General features: G+C 36.1%; 1 protein-coding gene across 4 annotated transcripts in view; it reads left to right on the top strand.

Annotated features, from left to right (window-relative positions):
- LOC117326735 (SEC14-like protein 1) overlaps positions 1 to 15,716 on the top strand; it is a 31,886-nt gene continuing 16,170 nt past the window's right edge. For all 4 annotated transcript variants that reach the window (XR_004532498.1, XR_004532497.1, XM_033883460.1 and 1 more), the window contains exons 1-5: positions 1 to 113; positions 10,761 to 10,910; positions 11,972 to 12,103; positions 12,533 to 12,661; positions 15,073 to 15,313. Coding sequence is in view for 2 of the 4 variants with exons in the window: in XM_033883460.1 (XP_033739351.1) it covers positions 51 to 113; positions 10,761 to 10,910; positions 11,972 to 12,103; positions 12,533 to 12,661; positions 15,073 to 15,313 (715 nt within the window). In the remaining 2 variants the exon portion in view is untranslated. The remainder of the gene's footprint in view (positions 114 to 10,760; positions 10,911 to 11,971; positions 12,104 to 12,532; positions 12,662 to 15,072; positions 15,314 to 15,716) is intronic.

A 15,716-nucleotide genomic window follows, 5' to 3' on the forward strand; every position in this document is an offset into this window, starting at 1 on the left:
GGAGTGTTGGTCGTTTCTTGTTAGGCTAGTCGGATTATTCTGAATTGGTGATGGTGCAGACATACCAGTCACCCGTAAGGGTGTATAAATACCCTTTCGAACTTGTCATGGCGGTGAGTACACATACTATTTGTTATACTTATTTTTATCTAAGTAGAACCTGTCTACATTCATTACGAGTCGTCTTGAACTTGATCTGTCAAACTGGTGTCAACGCTTTGTGTACAGTCTACTCTCGTGTCACCACGATAAGGTATGACTTTATAAATAGCAAAGTCTCGATAACTGCAGAATCATTATGGAACCTGTAATGTTCTACGTTTTTTCTTGCTTGTTTTATATTGTTGTATCTTCACTGTCCGTAAATCGAAACAAGGAAACTGACAATCAGCTGTACACGTGCCTCGATATTTGACAGCTGTCTGCCATGACTAACGATTAAAGTCACTTTGATTTAGAATCTCAGGGTCACAGAGAAGTGAACTATTTTAAAGGTTATATGTGTAGCTGTACTTTCTTAAGAGGAATAGAGGATCGACGGAATCGTTTACCTAAAACTACCACGCCTAAACCAGAGAGTATTGATAATAAAAATGTTACATGACTTTTAGCCTTTTAAAACTATGGACAATTCATTTTATCACCATACGATTTGCTCAATGGCACATGGAAAATGTGTCACTATAATATGCAATTATTAGCAAAAGCTGATAATCTAAAATGAGCGTATATGCTAACCAGGCTTCTATATATTATTGTCTGGAATTGACTTACACTGCTTCCTTCCCCTTTGCTTCAGGTTTACGGTAGGTTATATTAACAGATGTGTGGTATAGCGCCAAAGTGCACTTTGACCAAATTAAAAACAGATCTCTAAATAAAGATCGTATACTATTGATTGTCACTAAGTTTTGGAATGTTCACGTCAAAAAATCTTGCTGAACATGTTATATACTGAATATATAGTTGTTAAATTTTACGGGGCTAATATTATTGCAGTTTAACCAGTCAAAACTAGTCCATGGATGTTTAATTTTGCTTAATACAGCCTTGTAAACATTCTGCAGTAAACCGTTATATACATTTTAGGGGTCTATATATAGTGGCCATGGTAGGACATGGCTATTTGACCAAAGGGTCGCTAGTTCGAGTCCCAGCATAGGCTTTGTGTTGTTTCCTTGAACAGGATCTATACTCTTACCTTCTCTGTTCCAGTCAACTCATGATCATCTGTAAATGAGTATGTAGTGTGTAGTGCAAGAAATATGATGTGCAAGTTGTTAAACTACAGTGTACTATTATTTGGGGAATTTTAATGCTTGGGTTGGGGAAATTTTTAATGCTTTAATTTGCTAAACTGGGAAAGGGGCCATATTCAGTCCCATATCCTTCATAAGTTCATAGCAGAAGCCCTGTTTCACTCTATATTTAATGGTCATGAATATGTAACAAAATAATATTCCCTGAAAATATTACCAGTTTTTTCAGAGTTTAATCTTCCATTCTATTTCTGCTGTCCATGGCTGTATATATAACCTTCAGAATTTCCATGTGTGTCACAGTTTTGTTGATGAAGCCAGACCATGATTTTCTTTGTATATTGAAGATTTATACAAATGATGATGAGTGACATGAACCTTGCAAGAACACTTTTGCAATTCTGTTTGCTATATAATGCTGAACAACGTATATCCCGAACAATGCATCGTGAGAAAGTCTTGATGCCAACATTACTATAGCCTGTGACTGTTAGGGTCAAGTTCAAAGTTGATAATAAGTTCAATCAGTTTGATCAGGTGTTAAGAAATATACAGCATGAGCTGCTTTCCTAACAGCGAATGTAATCATTTTAAAATAAACACCTAATGAGTGATTCTGATTAGCCAAATATAATACATGCATCCTGTCTGGCGGATGAGCGCTAACAACATATATATATACACATGTACATGTAGTGTCTTTATTGTTGGTGCGTTATTTTTCGTACAGTAGTGTACATATGTGTATCCTATTTAACATCACCACAGTTTTGACACACAAACAGGTCGTACTAACTGCCTCACGAGGACAATTGTCCATGCATCGCTTCTTGTGTCTGCTGGTGTAACCAGCCAAGACTCGAGCTCCTTCTGTGTGGTATACGTACACATATATAAATTATATGCTCGCACATCGCTTGCCAAACCCTGCATAGGTTGAAAAGAGCATTACATAAGCTTAAGCCAAGACTTTGATACCATGGTCAAATGGCACAGTGGTAATATGGTTGCCTTGCACCTAGGTGGCCGGGGTTCCATTCCCCGATTGGACGTGATGAATATAAGTTGATAAAACTTGTTGTAAAATAAATAAAACAAATAAAAGATACCAAGACTTGTCATTTGAACCCTCCTCTGTTAATATTGTCCAACTGATCATACCAGTGCATTTTTAGAACTGACCCATTAATGGGAATTATTTTTGGCCTTTAGCTTGTATACCCTGTCAGAACAGAAAGCCTCACTCTGAACAAGAAGTCTTGTTCTAATTTATCGTATTCATGATATAGCGTTAACAGCATATATAGGGTACACAGTCGTTCAAGCTCTGATTTCCTTTATTCTGGAGTTTATATCATGTACCAGTACATGTATATCAGAGACGTTGCACATAATAGGTAATTATGTAATATAGATTTCTTATAACACCATCTTTGTCGGTATGCGAAAACTGTTGTATAAATACATCCTCGTCGAAGCATCTTAAAAAAAATAACACTAAAAGTATCGGCAATTAAAATTGTAAATTTTCCTATAACACAAACAGAAGCCTTACACATATTTTTAAGGGTCAGTATATATAAATTGATATTATGATCTCCTATTTCATGAATTTTCCATTTGCCAAAAATGTAAGTTGGTTATGAAACCTGTTTTGGAACCAGGCCTCAATTTTGCTATAAGCCCCTGGATACAACAATTATAATCAGTGGTAAGTGTTTACATCAATTTCTACAATGATTCAGTATATATATATCCATACCTATTGCTCTATGTCCTTTGTCTAACATCTTCCAATCTGATGCAGTCGTCCAGTGCCTGAAGCTTAAGGCTTTGGCTGTTTTGGATTTACTGTTTATTAGTGTTTTATGATCAGAAAGCAAAACACCAGGTATTTATTGGAAAGTTATAGTTAACAAAAGTGTTACCACAGATTTGGGCATATTCTAAATTCCATGCATGCATATATGTAGCATATAATATATAGAGTACCTAAAAATCTACTTAAGTCTCTCAGGTTAGCAATGTAGCTTTGATGAGATGTCTGTAGCTGAATAAAACATTTCCAGGGTTATCAGGCTAGCAATAGGCAGCATTTCTATTGAAGGCTTTCATTGATTTCAAGTATGTATAATATGTAATCTGGAGCAACCTCTTATTAAACTTCACAGCAAACTATTGAGCACAGCCTTTATTGATGACAGTATCCTGACTGTATCTGTTGTAGCCTATACATAGATGCCTGTTGCGCGTGTACCTAAAGGAAGTATCCACTTGAACATAGATTTTGATATTTTGAATACTTAGGTACTTAATAAAGTGCTCCAATTTTCACAACAGAGTTTATGAACTCAGATTTCATCTTATTGCAATAATAATAACAAGTTTTTCACCTCGCCATTTCCTTATTGATTAAACAGACTTTCCAATGTATATACCATGTATATATATACTGATAGGACTAGATCAGTTTTCTTCATCAAATAGTACAAAGGTTCTAGTTCATTCACAGTTCATGCCTGCAGGTTAAGTTGAGAAGGAAATAGACAGTGCAGTCTTTTCCTGATTCTCTATATGATATCGAGGACAATCATGAGAAATAGGTAGATATATATGCTGCTCTGAAATAGAAACACTTAAAATTATCTACTAATCTATTCTTTGAATCATGATCAGAGCTAGTTATTGAGATCCTGAGTCTTTGTGACACAATATTGTTAGTAGACGATGTCGCTATGTGTTTTACAATTTGAAAATTCATATAGGCCTGTTACAAAACATTAATTACCTGATAAATAGTTGTGGCTATTTTGTAATTATGTATCTAGGTAGTACCTATTGATGTATCACCATATTCTTACCAGATATACGTTAGTTTGATTTTGTCCATGTGTATATTAGTTTGTAAATTAATGTAAACCAGTTCTCTGCTCACCAATCCTTCTAACACAAACAAAATCACTGTCAGTCAGCTAAGTCATTAAATAAATGATTATATAAATACCAAGTCTGTTATATTCATGACTGCAAACATTTTCATTTTTGACCAAATCAAATATGGCATTTTTTCATGTTCTATTCTCCAGGTGTGAACGTAAAAAAATCTCTGTACAAATAGAAAGCGAACACTTGACTGTTGGTAAGGTGTATATATGTTTACTACAGTATAGCACAAGCTTATAAGGTAGGCTTGCTCGGGACATGTTACAAGTACAAGGTTACATAGCATATAATTATGGGAATATTTTATATTCATTGAAGTTCTATTTAATTGAAGCATTTAAACTTATTATAGAAACTCTACAAAAAGTTAACAGAATTATACAGCAATGTACTAAATTTACATTTCACAACCTTGGACTAAATTTTAAAATTGATGCTAGTCACATGTGGACCCATGGCCACCCGTCGATGGGAGAGGGGGCATCCTTTCCTCAAAAAGAAAAAAAAAATGTAACTGACTGCAACAGCCTCAGTACTACCACCTAATAAACATTTTTTTCTCATCAAGCTCAATATTATTGAATATAGCCCAAATTTACTCTGGCCCCAACACCAGATATCGATCTGTCCATCAAAATGTCTGAGTTTATGGTGTTATGGGCCAGAGGAAACTCTGGCAATATTTAAAAGTAATAAGGAGTAAAAAATGTTTAACAAAGTTGATTGCAGTACTGATCACCATGCTGTGGTAATAAGCAACTTCACTCCGCACACAACTATCAAAAGATGCAAGGGAGCCAGTAGTCCTGTTCAGTATGAGGAAGACATGCAACATTATGAATTGAGTCACAATAAAGACAACAGCTGTCGATTTTTAAAAGAATTAAAATGATATGCCTATTGCAAACATGGATGAAAACCTAGTGTAGTTTGACATGCTTGTCAAAACAAGCATTTCCTGGAAATTAATTGAGACAGAAAAAGTTTGGTGTTTGTAACTTTTTTTTAGAACTAAATACAACAGCAAAACATGTTATACTTGGAGCTTGAGGCTTTACATGCAAATAACATAAAAAAGTGAGTGGATCTTTTCATTAGCAAGCCTTTCATTGTCAAACATGGAGAACTGTTCAGCTGATACGAGGAATATCAGTGTACCTAGAGGTAGTGCCCACAGGCATGAAACAACGTAACCAGGCTGCTATTTGCATTGTCAATCCTTTAAAACATGTGGCCTTGTAATGTTTTTGGTGGTAGTCAAGATGACGCATTCCAGATGAGAATTATATATACATAATGAGAGGAATCAAAGAGATCGGAAGGGGAGGAAGTGCTGGCGATGGAGGACATGTTTTAGAGGGGTATTATTCCTGCTGTTTGGGCGGAACAAATAATGTTTAAAACCAAAATTGTGATCAACAACAAACTTTGACATTAATTGAATCCTGAACAAATCATTTAATAAATGATTATAATTTGGACATTTTTTTATACTCCCGTCAATGAGGGGTCGTATTATGGTATACCCTGCGCTGTCCGTACATTAACTTTTCCTTGTTAGCACTCTCTAGCCTTTATTTATGAAAGATTATTATGAAGCTTGCTACAAATATTCTATGGCACAATAGTTCAAGCGAGTTCATAAAGCGGAATTTTGCGATAATTTTTAGTAGAGTTATGCCCCTTTTATTGCCAAATATGGGCATTGTGTAGAAAATGCTAGAAATTTTCTATTTTTTTTATTCAATTTCTCTAAAATTTTGCACAATATAACTAGAAGCAATCATATTTAACATATATTACAGGTTTTTGGCTTGTATTTCAACTATTGGTAAGCGGCATTGTATATTTGCTCAGGTAAAGCTCATTCATTAATATAACAATTATTTGTTAGCACTCTCTTACCTTTATTTATGAACAGATTATTATGAAGCTTGCTACAAATATTCTTTACCACAATACCTTGATTACAGAATTTTGTGATTATTTTACCAGAGTTATGCCCCTTTTATTGCCAAATATGGGCATTGTGTAGAAAATGCAAGAAGTTTTCTATTTCTTATTCATGATCAATTCCCCTAAGATTTTGTTCACTATAACAAGAGGTAATTATGTTCAACATATATTAGGGTTATTTATATGCATGTTGATCTATGTCAAAAGTGAGAGAGGGAATTAGTTGTGGAGGGAGAATAAATACGAATAATGCAGTATTTATTTTACATGTATGCAAGTTCAAAACAACGGAAAATATTGTGAGATCAGTCATGTATACTATTTACACTATACATACTTACATTATACTATATCCAAGATATATACTAGATATTTTGTGAAATCCTCAACATATTTGCTTCATATCCACACTTAAGAATCATGTTCTGGTGGTCATCAGTTAAAGGGTCAAGGATCAAATTTGCCCATTGCTGCCATAAAAAGATAATGTATGAGATATTGTTTGAGACATCAGCAGATTTGGTTCATATACAAAGGTAAGGTATATAGATTGATTTCATATACATTGTAGTATACTTTCACTGTAAATTAAGATTATTATAATTCTTAATGGACTTAATGACTAAATTGATTTTTAGCCCACCATCATCAGATGGTGGGCTATTCAAATCGCCCTGCGTCCGTGGTCCGTCGTCCGTTCCTCCGTCCGGCCGTCCGTCCGTCCGTCCGTCCGTAAACAATTCTTGTTATCGCTATTTCTCAGAAAGTACTGAAGGGATCTTTCTCAAATTTCATGTGTAGGTTCCCCTTGATGCCTAGTTATGCATATTGCGTTTTGAGACCAATCGAAAAACAACATGGCCAACAGGCAGCCATCTTGGATTTTGACAATTGAAGTTTGTTATCGCTATTTCTGAGAAAGTACTGAAGGGATCTTTCTCAAATTTCATATGAAGGTTCCCCTTGAAGCCTAGTTATGCATATTGCATTTTGGGACCAATTGGATAACAACATGGCCGACAGGTAGCCATCTTGGATTTTGACAATTGAAGTTTGTTATCGCTATTTCTGAGAAAGTACTTAAGGGATCTTTCTCAAATTTCATATGTAGGTTCCCCTTGGTGCCTAGTTATGCATATTGCAATTTGAGACCAATCGGAAAACAATATGGCCGACAGGCAGCCATCTTGGATTTTGACAATTGAAGATTGTTATCGCTATTTCTGAGAAAGTACTGAAGGGATCTTTCTCAAATTTCATATGTAGGTTCCCCTTGGTGCCTCCTTATGTTTATTGCATTTTGAGATCAATTGGAAAACAACATGGCCGACAGGCAGCCATCTTGGATTTTGACAATTGAAGATTGTTATCGCTATTTCTGAGAATGTACCGAATGGATCTTTCTGAAATTTCATATGTAGGTTCCCCTTGGTGCCTAGTTATGCATATTGCGTTTTGAGACCAATCAGATAACAACATGGCCGACAGGCAGCCATCTTGGATTTTGACAATTGAAGTTTGTTATCACTATTTCTGAGAAAGTACTGAATGGATCTTTTTGAAATTTCATATGTAAGTTTCCCTTGGTGCCTAGTTATGCATATTGCGTTTTGAGACCAATCTGAAAACAATATGGCCGACAGGCAGCCATCTTGGATTTTGACAATTGAAGATTGTTATCGCTATTTCTGAGAAAGTACTGAATGGATCTTTCTCAAATTTCATATGGAGGTTCCCCTTGGTGGCTCGTTATGCTTATTGCATTTTGAGATCAATTGGAAAACAATATGGCCGACAGACCGCCATCTTGGATTTTGACAATTGAAGTTTGTTATCGCTATTTCTGAGAAAGTACTGAATGGATCTTTCTCAAATTTCATAAGTAGGTTCCCCTTGGTCCCTTGTATTGCATTTTTGGACCAGTCTGTCCTGAAAACAACCTGGCAAACAAACAGCCATTATCGTTAAATCTCAAATTTCTTATATAGCTAGGATTCCCTTGTTTGAAAAGTACTGGAGGGATGTCTGAATTTGCACAGATTAGTAAAATGAAGGGAAAAGTAGAGAAAAGATCAATCTGACATGGAACCTATGAAGATCATTCAATGGTGGGCGCCAAGATCCCTCTGGGATCTCTTGTTGTTTATGTCTTACAGACATTTTCTAGTTTAATATAACAATGTCTTCACCTTTCGCCTGTCCATTAATAAGTGGTACATATTGTATGTAGTTAGTTGGTAAATGACAAACCAGCCAGTTGAGGTATGATGAATGTTTTAAATACATGTAGTGCCTTGTATGTCTATAATAAAAGATTTTACCATGCTGTATCGAAAACCCAAATTTGGGCGATCACAAATTAATATAATTCAGTTTGTGGGTCATTTGTCATGCTCCTATGACTAAATAAAAAAAAAAATCTTAAATTAGATTTAGTATTGCTGCTATAAGCAGTGGCTGGGTGTAGAATGAGTTGGTGTGATAGAAGCCGCTGACAGGGTTGATCTCTTGGGGTTGGACCAGTGATCCACGACCACTACAAACCCTAAAATACAAATAAACCCTGTTATGGAACACTGCTATGACGCAAGTTCTACGTAAAACATCTTGTTAACTATTGTTTGTACGTTACATTACAACTCGGTGGAGGTGTATATAGATAGTCTTTGATGTAATTAGATATGTACGCTACAGAACCAAGGAGTGGCGATATGGCAGTGCTCAACACTTATTGTCATATATATAGGGTAAATGATACCTAGGTTAATATGTAATATTTTACTGTGATTTATCAGAGGTTACCAATGCAAGGTTCCCTGATCTTTGACAATCTGTGTCAAAACATGATAGAACTGATCAGGATACAGCATTTTACCTATCAAGGACACCTGCCTCAGTAATTTTAGCACTCCCTACCATTTTTTTCTGGGAAATAAGATAGGTGCACATTTTTCAAAACTAATTTCACATGGAAACTCCTTGTATATGATTTTATTAAGTGCACCCCATTTGTGTTTTTCTTTAACACTGTATACACAGTGTATTAGATTGAATACAGTAATCATTGGAAATAAGGAATTTTGATAAAAGGAACATTTACTGTAGGTGCTGGGTACTTAATGTGGTGAAAAGACAATAGCGAAATGTAAATCACCCAAACATCTTTACCTATATAGTAGTACATGTACATTGGCCAAGTATTGGTTGACACACATATATAACTATATATAGTAAGTTGTGGCATCTGTATATGTGATCATGTAGTTTTGCCTCTAGTTCCACACGAGTTGTTATAATTACCCTTGTGCTTTCATGGGTATAGGACTGTTACATGTATTGACTTAGATTCCTATGATCTGGGTACCATGGTACTTTAGATCTGTCAACTGGAACCAATTTTATACTTCAGAGATGTTGTGTTCTCATATCTATATACCTCGACTTGGATATAAGTTTAAAATGAGAATTGGCTCTAGTTATTAACATTATTCAGATAATATCCAAATATGAACTCTCTATATTAGTTTACCACTTTTTGATACCTTTAAGTAGGTGTAGGGGAATAGGGATTTGGCTTTTAGTCAATCTCTATGTATATAAGTAAATGGAGTATATCAGATTGGCCGGACTTGAAGAAAGGATATGTTTTAAGTATGAGATGTCTGTAGATCATCATATAACAAGCCTTAATAGATCAGACTTGGCTTCTGCCCTGTCATAGATAATACCTAATTGTTAGGTATTTTTGGCAGACCATTGATGATCACTAAATGATTTGTACTTGGCCAAGGACAGTATTAGTTGACAGATATTTTTGTGCATTCTCTGATCTGTAGTTTTATAGAATATATATAGTTGTAGAAATAAGAAGCAACACTGCATATGAATTTACATAATAAAGTATACTGTGAAGACACAGTAATTGTACCCATTTAGACCAATCGGAACCCAATTTGGCACAACTTGCTATATACATGTAATTGTTGATACTATAGCATTTAATCAGTAATTATTGTAATCATCCCTTGGCCCTGGTTCAAAGTAAAGTACGTCACCGCAAAACAATGGAATAAACAAGTTCGGAACTGAGAATACTATTTCATTGAAATCTTATTTTTAGACAATGATGGGCCAACTTATTATGCATATACATTGGACATATGAATGTTATTAATTTTTTTATAACAAATTATATATGGTATGTCACATTGTGTAGTTACTTGCCATATTGATTTTGAAACTGAAAAGTACACGAATCTCCCCAGAACATCTCTACCTCAAGAAATATTTGGGACCTTATTTGAATTTTTCCTACTTGAAAACATGCATGTAACTAGTATACAAAAAGTCTATAATATAAGAAGTTATAAATTAGAACCAACCACCAAATGGTGAAGATACTGAAGGATTATAGGGAGGCAAGGTGGTCTAGTGGTATAGGATGCATGAGGCTACGTGACTGAAGGGCCGCTGGTTCGAGTCCCGGCATCAATAACCACAGATAATAATTTGTGAATCACTTTTAGATGGCTGAGTGATAGCGATATATAGATACAATGTTCTCATAAAGATTAATTTGGATTGTGTTGTTGTATGTTGTAGGCATATGAGAAGCGATTTCCCACTTGTAAAATGATTCCAGTATTCCTCGGCTGTGAGATCATTTCTGAGCACAAGACAGAGGATGGAGCTGAACATGTGGTGGAACGCAGGTGTAAACTCAACGTGGATGCCCCCTATATTCTGAAAAAGGTACTAACTGTATGTAGACATCCTTAATGTATACTTAAGACAACAGACTGTAACTGTGTTGACACTACCAGTTACCGCCCATCTTGCAGCTTGATATCTTACTCCTGCTTATATATTATGTGTAGATTTAGAAAATGACAAAAGCATCTGGTTTAATTTATGTATCATGTGGTGTAGGTAGTAGAAACAGTAGGCCTGAGCAGCTGTTTGGATTTGATTACAAAATTGCTTACATATGATTTCTTAATCCTATAACAGGCCATAATTGTTAGGTTCAGAAGTCCTTTAGGTCAATCCTGTTCGAGAGTTTAATATGTGATCATGATCAGTCATGATCTAGAGGTCTGGTAATATATTTCTGGAACCTATCACTTTGCAAGAGGCTACTGGTAAATGATTGTGTAGAATAGATGACTGTTGCACAATGTCACTAGGTGTATATAAATGTTCTTCCCCACACATTTATGGAAGCTTGGGAAAAGATTTGTGTGTATTCATGTTATATGATCATAACTTGACATATATGGTACAGCAAATTCCAACTTCGCTCATGTAGTGTAATTAGCGCCTGTTTCGACAGAAGAGGAAATCTATACTGTAGTAATTAAGTATATATAGATTTCCTATTCCATCAACTGTTAATTGATCTGCGGATATTTTTGGAGTACAGAGGTTATGTCGACAGACTTTGCTGACTTCTTTATTGATTTTACAGAATCAAATGTCATTTACACCTGCTCTCGTTCTGGGGCTCTCCAGCATATCACAACCACTTTACTGTTACTGAAATCAGTAGTTCTTATCATCAAGTTGGCCTTGAAATTAAGATTTCATTGCAAACATTCTATTGAAATTTGTCATTTAATAGAAATGATGGATTCGTGTGTCTTGTATTTATTTATAAATAAATGACGTTTAATTAGAAGTGATGTATTGAATTATTTGGTCAGTCTGTATTACTACTAAATGGACAAGCAACAGCCCTCAGGGTCCACTTTCTGTTCCCTTGTATCTCAAAATAGTCTTAATTATCTTACAGTTATTTATACTTGAATTTTCAGATCATGGGAGTTGACCATGTGTATTTTATTCAGAAGAATGCCCTAGACAGTCGCAACCGTGTCCTCAAAATAGATGCTCGTAATGAGAGTTTCTCCTCAAGGATCATAATCAACGAACATTGTCAATATTCTGTGAGTAAAGCACTTGATACTGGCCATGTAATAGTTAACATGTTTTGGAGATTGTTTAGATAAAATATTAACAATAATTTAACATTATAGTGTACATCAGTGTACTTGTATTACTGTTAGATTAAAATAAATATCCATCAATGACTTTCTGCATGGCTTTCCATGTCATTATTGTAAGAAATGCTTGTTATCTCTTCGAGATAGTCATTCAGATTTTTTTATCATATAACTGTAAATAATTCATTATGAAAAATAAAAACCAAGACAATATTCTTAGTTTAGAAAGATTTGTGAAACTGGGTTGTAGATAAAAAAAAATTTCAAATTTCAAATTCTCCCCTTCTGTCTGAGCTGTTGTATTATATATACATATACAGAATTGTAATGATATGCACAAAACAATTTGAATCGATTATCATTTTTACACAGGTACACACCGAGAACCCAGACTGGACTTGTTTTGAACAGAGTGCAAGCTTAGACATCAAACATTTCTTCAATTTTGAAAGTATGGTTGAGAAGATAGCAATGAAACAGTATGCTGCCAATATAAAGAAGGTAATAAGTGAGAAAGACGTGTGTCCACAGAGCCCTTATACTGTACTCTACTGTAACAACTTATGACAGGGTCCTTACTGTACTCTACTGTAACAACTTATGACAGGGTCCTCACTGTACTCTACTGTAACAACTTATGACAGGGTCCTTACTGTACTATACAGTAACAACTTATGACAGGGTCCTTACTGTACTGTACTGTAACAACTTATGACAGGGCCCTAACTGTACTCTACTGTAACAACTTATGACAGGACCCTTACTGTACTATACAGTAACAACTTATGACAGGGCCCTTACTGTACTGTACAGTAACAACTGATGACAGGGCCCTAACTGTACTCTACAGTAACAACTTATGACAGGGCCCTTACTCTACTGTACAGTAACAACTTATGACAGGGTCCTTACTCTACTGTAACAGCTTATGACAGGGCCCTTACTGTACTATACAGTAACAACTTATGACAGGGTCCTTACTGTACTGTAACAACTTATGACAGGGCCCTTACTGTACTATACAGTAACAACTTATGACAGGGCCCTTACTGTACTATACAGTAACAACTTATGACAGGGTCCTTACTGTACTATACAGTAACAACTTATGACAGGGCCCTTACTGTACTGTACAGTAACAACTTATGACAGGGCCCTTACTCTACTGTACAGTAACAACTTATGACAGGGTCCTTACTCTACTGTAACAACTTATGACAGGGCCCTTACTGTACTGTACAGTAACAACTTATGACAGGGCCCTTACTGTACTGTACAGTAACAACTTATGACAGGGCCCTTACTGTACTCTACAGTAACAACTTATGACAGGGCCCTTACTGTACTATACAGTAACAACTGATGACAGGGTCCTTACTCTACTGTAACAACTTATGACAGGGCCCTTACTGTACTGTACAGTAAAAACATATGACAGGGTCCTTACTGTACTGTACAGTAACAACTTATGACAGGGCCCTTACTGTACTGTACTGAAAACTTATGACAGGGTCCTTACTGTACTGTACAGTAACAATTTATGACAGGGCCCTTACTGTACTGTACAGTAACAACTTATGACAGGGCCCTTACTGTACTGTACGGTAACGACTTATGACAGGGCCCTTACTGTACAGTAACAACTTATGACAGGGTCCTTACTGTACTGTACAGTAACAATTTATGACAGGGCCCTTACTGTACTGTATGGTAACAACTTATGACAGGGCCCTTACTGTACTATACAGTAACAACTTATGACAGGGCCCTTACTGTACTATACAGTAACAATTTATGACAGGGCCCTTACTGTACTATACAGTAACAACTTATGACAGTGCCCTTACTGTACTGTACAGTAACAACTTATGACAGGGTCCTTACTGTACTATACAGTAACAACTTATGACAGGGTCCTTACTGTACTGTACAGTAACAACTTATGACAGGGCCCTTACTGTACTGTACAGTAACAACTTATGACAGGGTCCTTACTGTACTCTACAGTAACAACTTATCACAGGGCCCTCACTGTACTATACAGTAACAACTTATGACAGGGCCCTTACTGTACTCTACAGTAACAACTTATGACAGGGCCCTTACTGTACTATACAGTAACAACTTATGACAGGGCCCTTACTGTACTATACAGTAACAACTTATGACAGAGCCCTTACTGTACTGTACTGTAACAACTTATGACAGGGCCCTTACTGTACTCTACAGTAACAACTTATGACAGGGTCCTTACTGTACTCTACTGTAACAACTTATGACAGGGCCCTTACTGTACTATACAGTTACAACTTATGACAGGGCCCTTACTGTACTGTACAGTAACAACTTACGACAGGGTCCTTACTGTACTCTACAGTTACAACTTACGACAGGGCCCTTACTGTACTCTACAGTAACAACTTGTGGACATTTGCTAGTGTAACCTCTTAGGCTGTCTGTAAACTCACAGGTCAATCAAATCCGAGAAATCTGCCCACAACAAAACTTACCTAAAGAAAAATATCAGCATGGAATAATTCAGGAACTGGGAGATGATTACCCGAGGATAAATATATTTGATGAACACTATAGTGTCTCATGTTATGATCATTTAAATAAAATATATCGTGATTAAGTTTATCTTAGTGTATTGAATATCTCACTTTAGTAACCATCGTTCATATCACCTCTGTGTACTTGTTAGCTATTTCTTTGTTTAGTTTTACTGGGTAATATAAAATAAATTGTCTCCTGACAAATGGATAGAATGTTTCAATATTTCAATAAATTTCTTCATCCGTATAGATGTACATGTATATTACACACAGGGTATACTGTATTCATAACACAAACACTAACACCATATAACATCTTTGTCATTTTGTAAAAATATTTCATTGTTTGACTTGTAGGGAAAGGAGGTGATTGAGTACTACATTAATGAGATCCTGAGTTCTGGTGTACCCTACACACCTCGATGGCAGCCCCCAGAGACTGCAGCCATTGACATCAAGACAGATGACACTCCATCCCAGGACAGTGGCTTGAGGAGCCGCTCAAACAGTGCCCACAGTCACAGCAGCCAGTCCAGTCTGGTATTGGGGGCTACTGCAGCCACGATCTGTACAAACAAACCTTCTACTGACCTAGAAGGTAAGTCCTCAGTCATAGACAGTCCAGCCTGATGTTTGGACTACTGCTACAAACATCTGTAAAAATAGACCCTCTATTGACCTGGAGTGTCTTAAAGTCTTTGTCTCTCGAGTCAGTCCAGCCTGATGTTTTTACTATTTCCTTGTCCCAGCACTTTATCACTAGCCCTCTACCTCTGGGTTTTTGAGTTCGAAACCCACGTGGAGCAGTTGCCTGGTACTGACCGTAGGTCGTGGTTTTTCTCTCGGTACTCTGGCTTTCCTCCACTTCCAAAACCAGGCATGTCCTTAAATGACCCTGGCTGTTAATAGGACATTTAAAAACAAAACAAATAAAACCAAACCAAATGTTTGCCTTTGGTGCGTCTCAAGTTGGGATTCATGATAAAGACATACTAGAACAT

The sequence above is a fragment of the Pecten maximus genome, chromosome 1 (genome assembly GCF_902652985.1).
Source record: "Pecten maximus chromosome 1, xPecMax1.1, whole genome shotgun sequence".
In the NCBI taxonomy this organism is placed as follows: domain Eukaryota; kingdom Metazoa; phylum Mollusca; class Bivalvia; order Pectinida; family Pectinidae; genus Pecten; species Pecten maximus.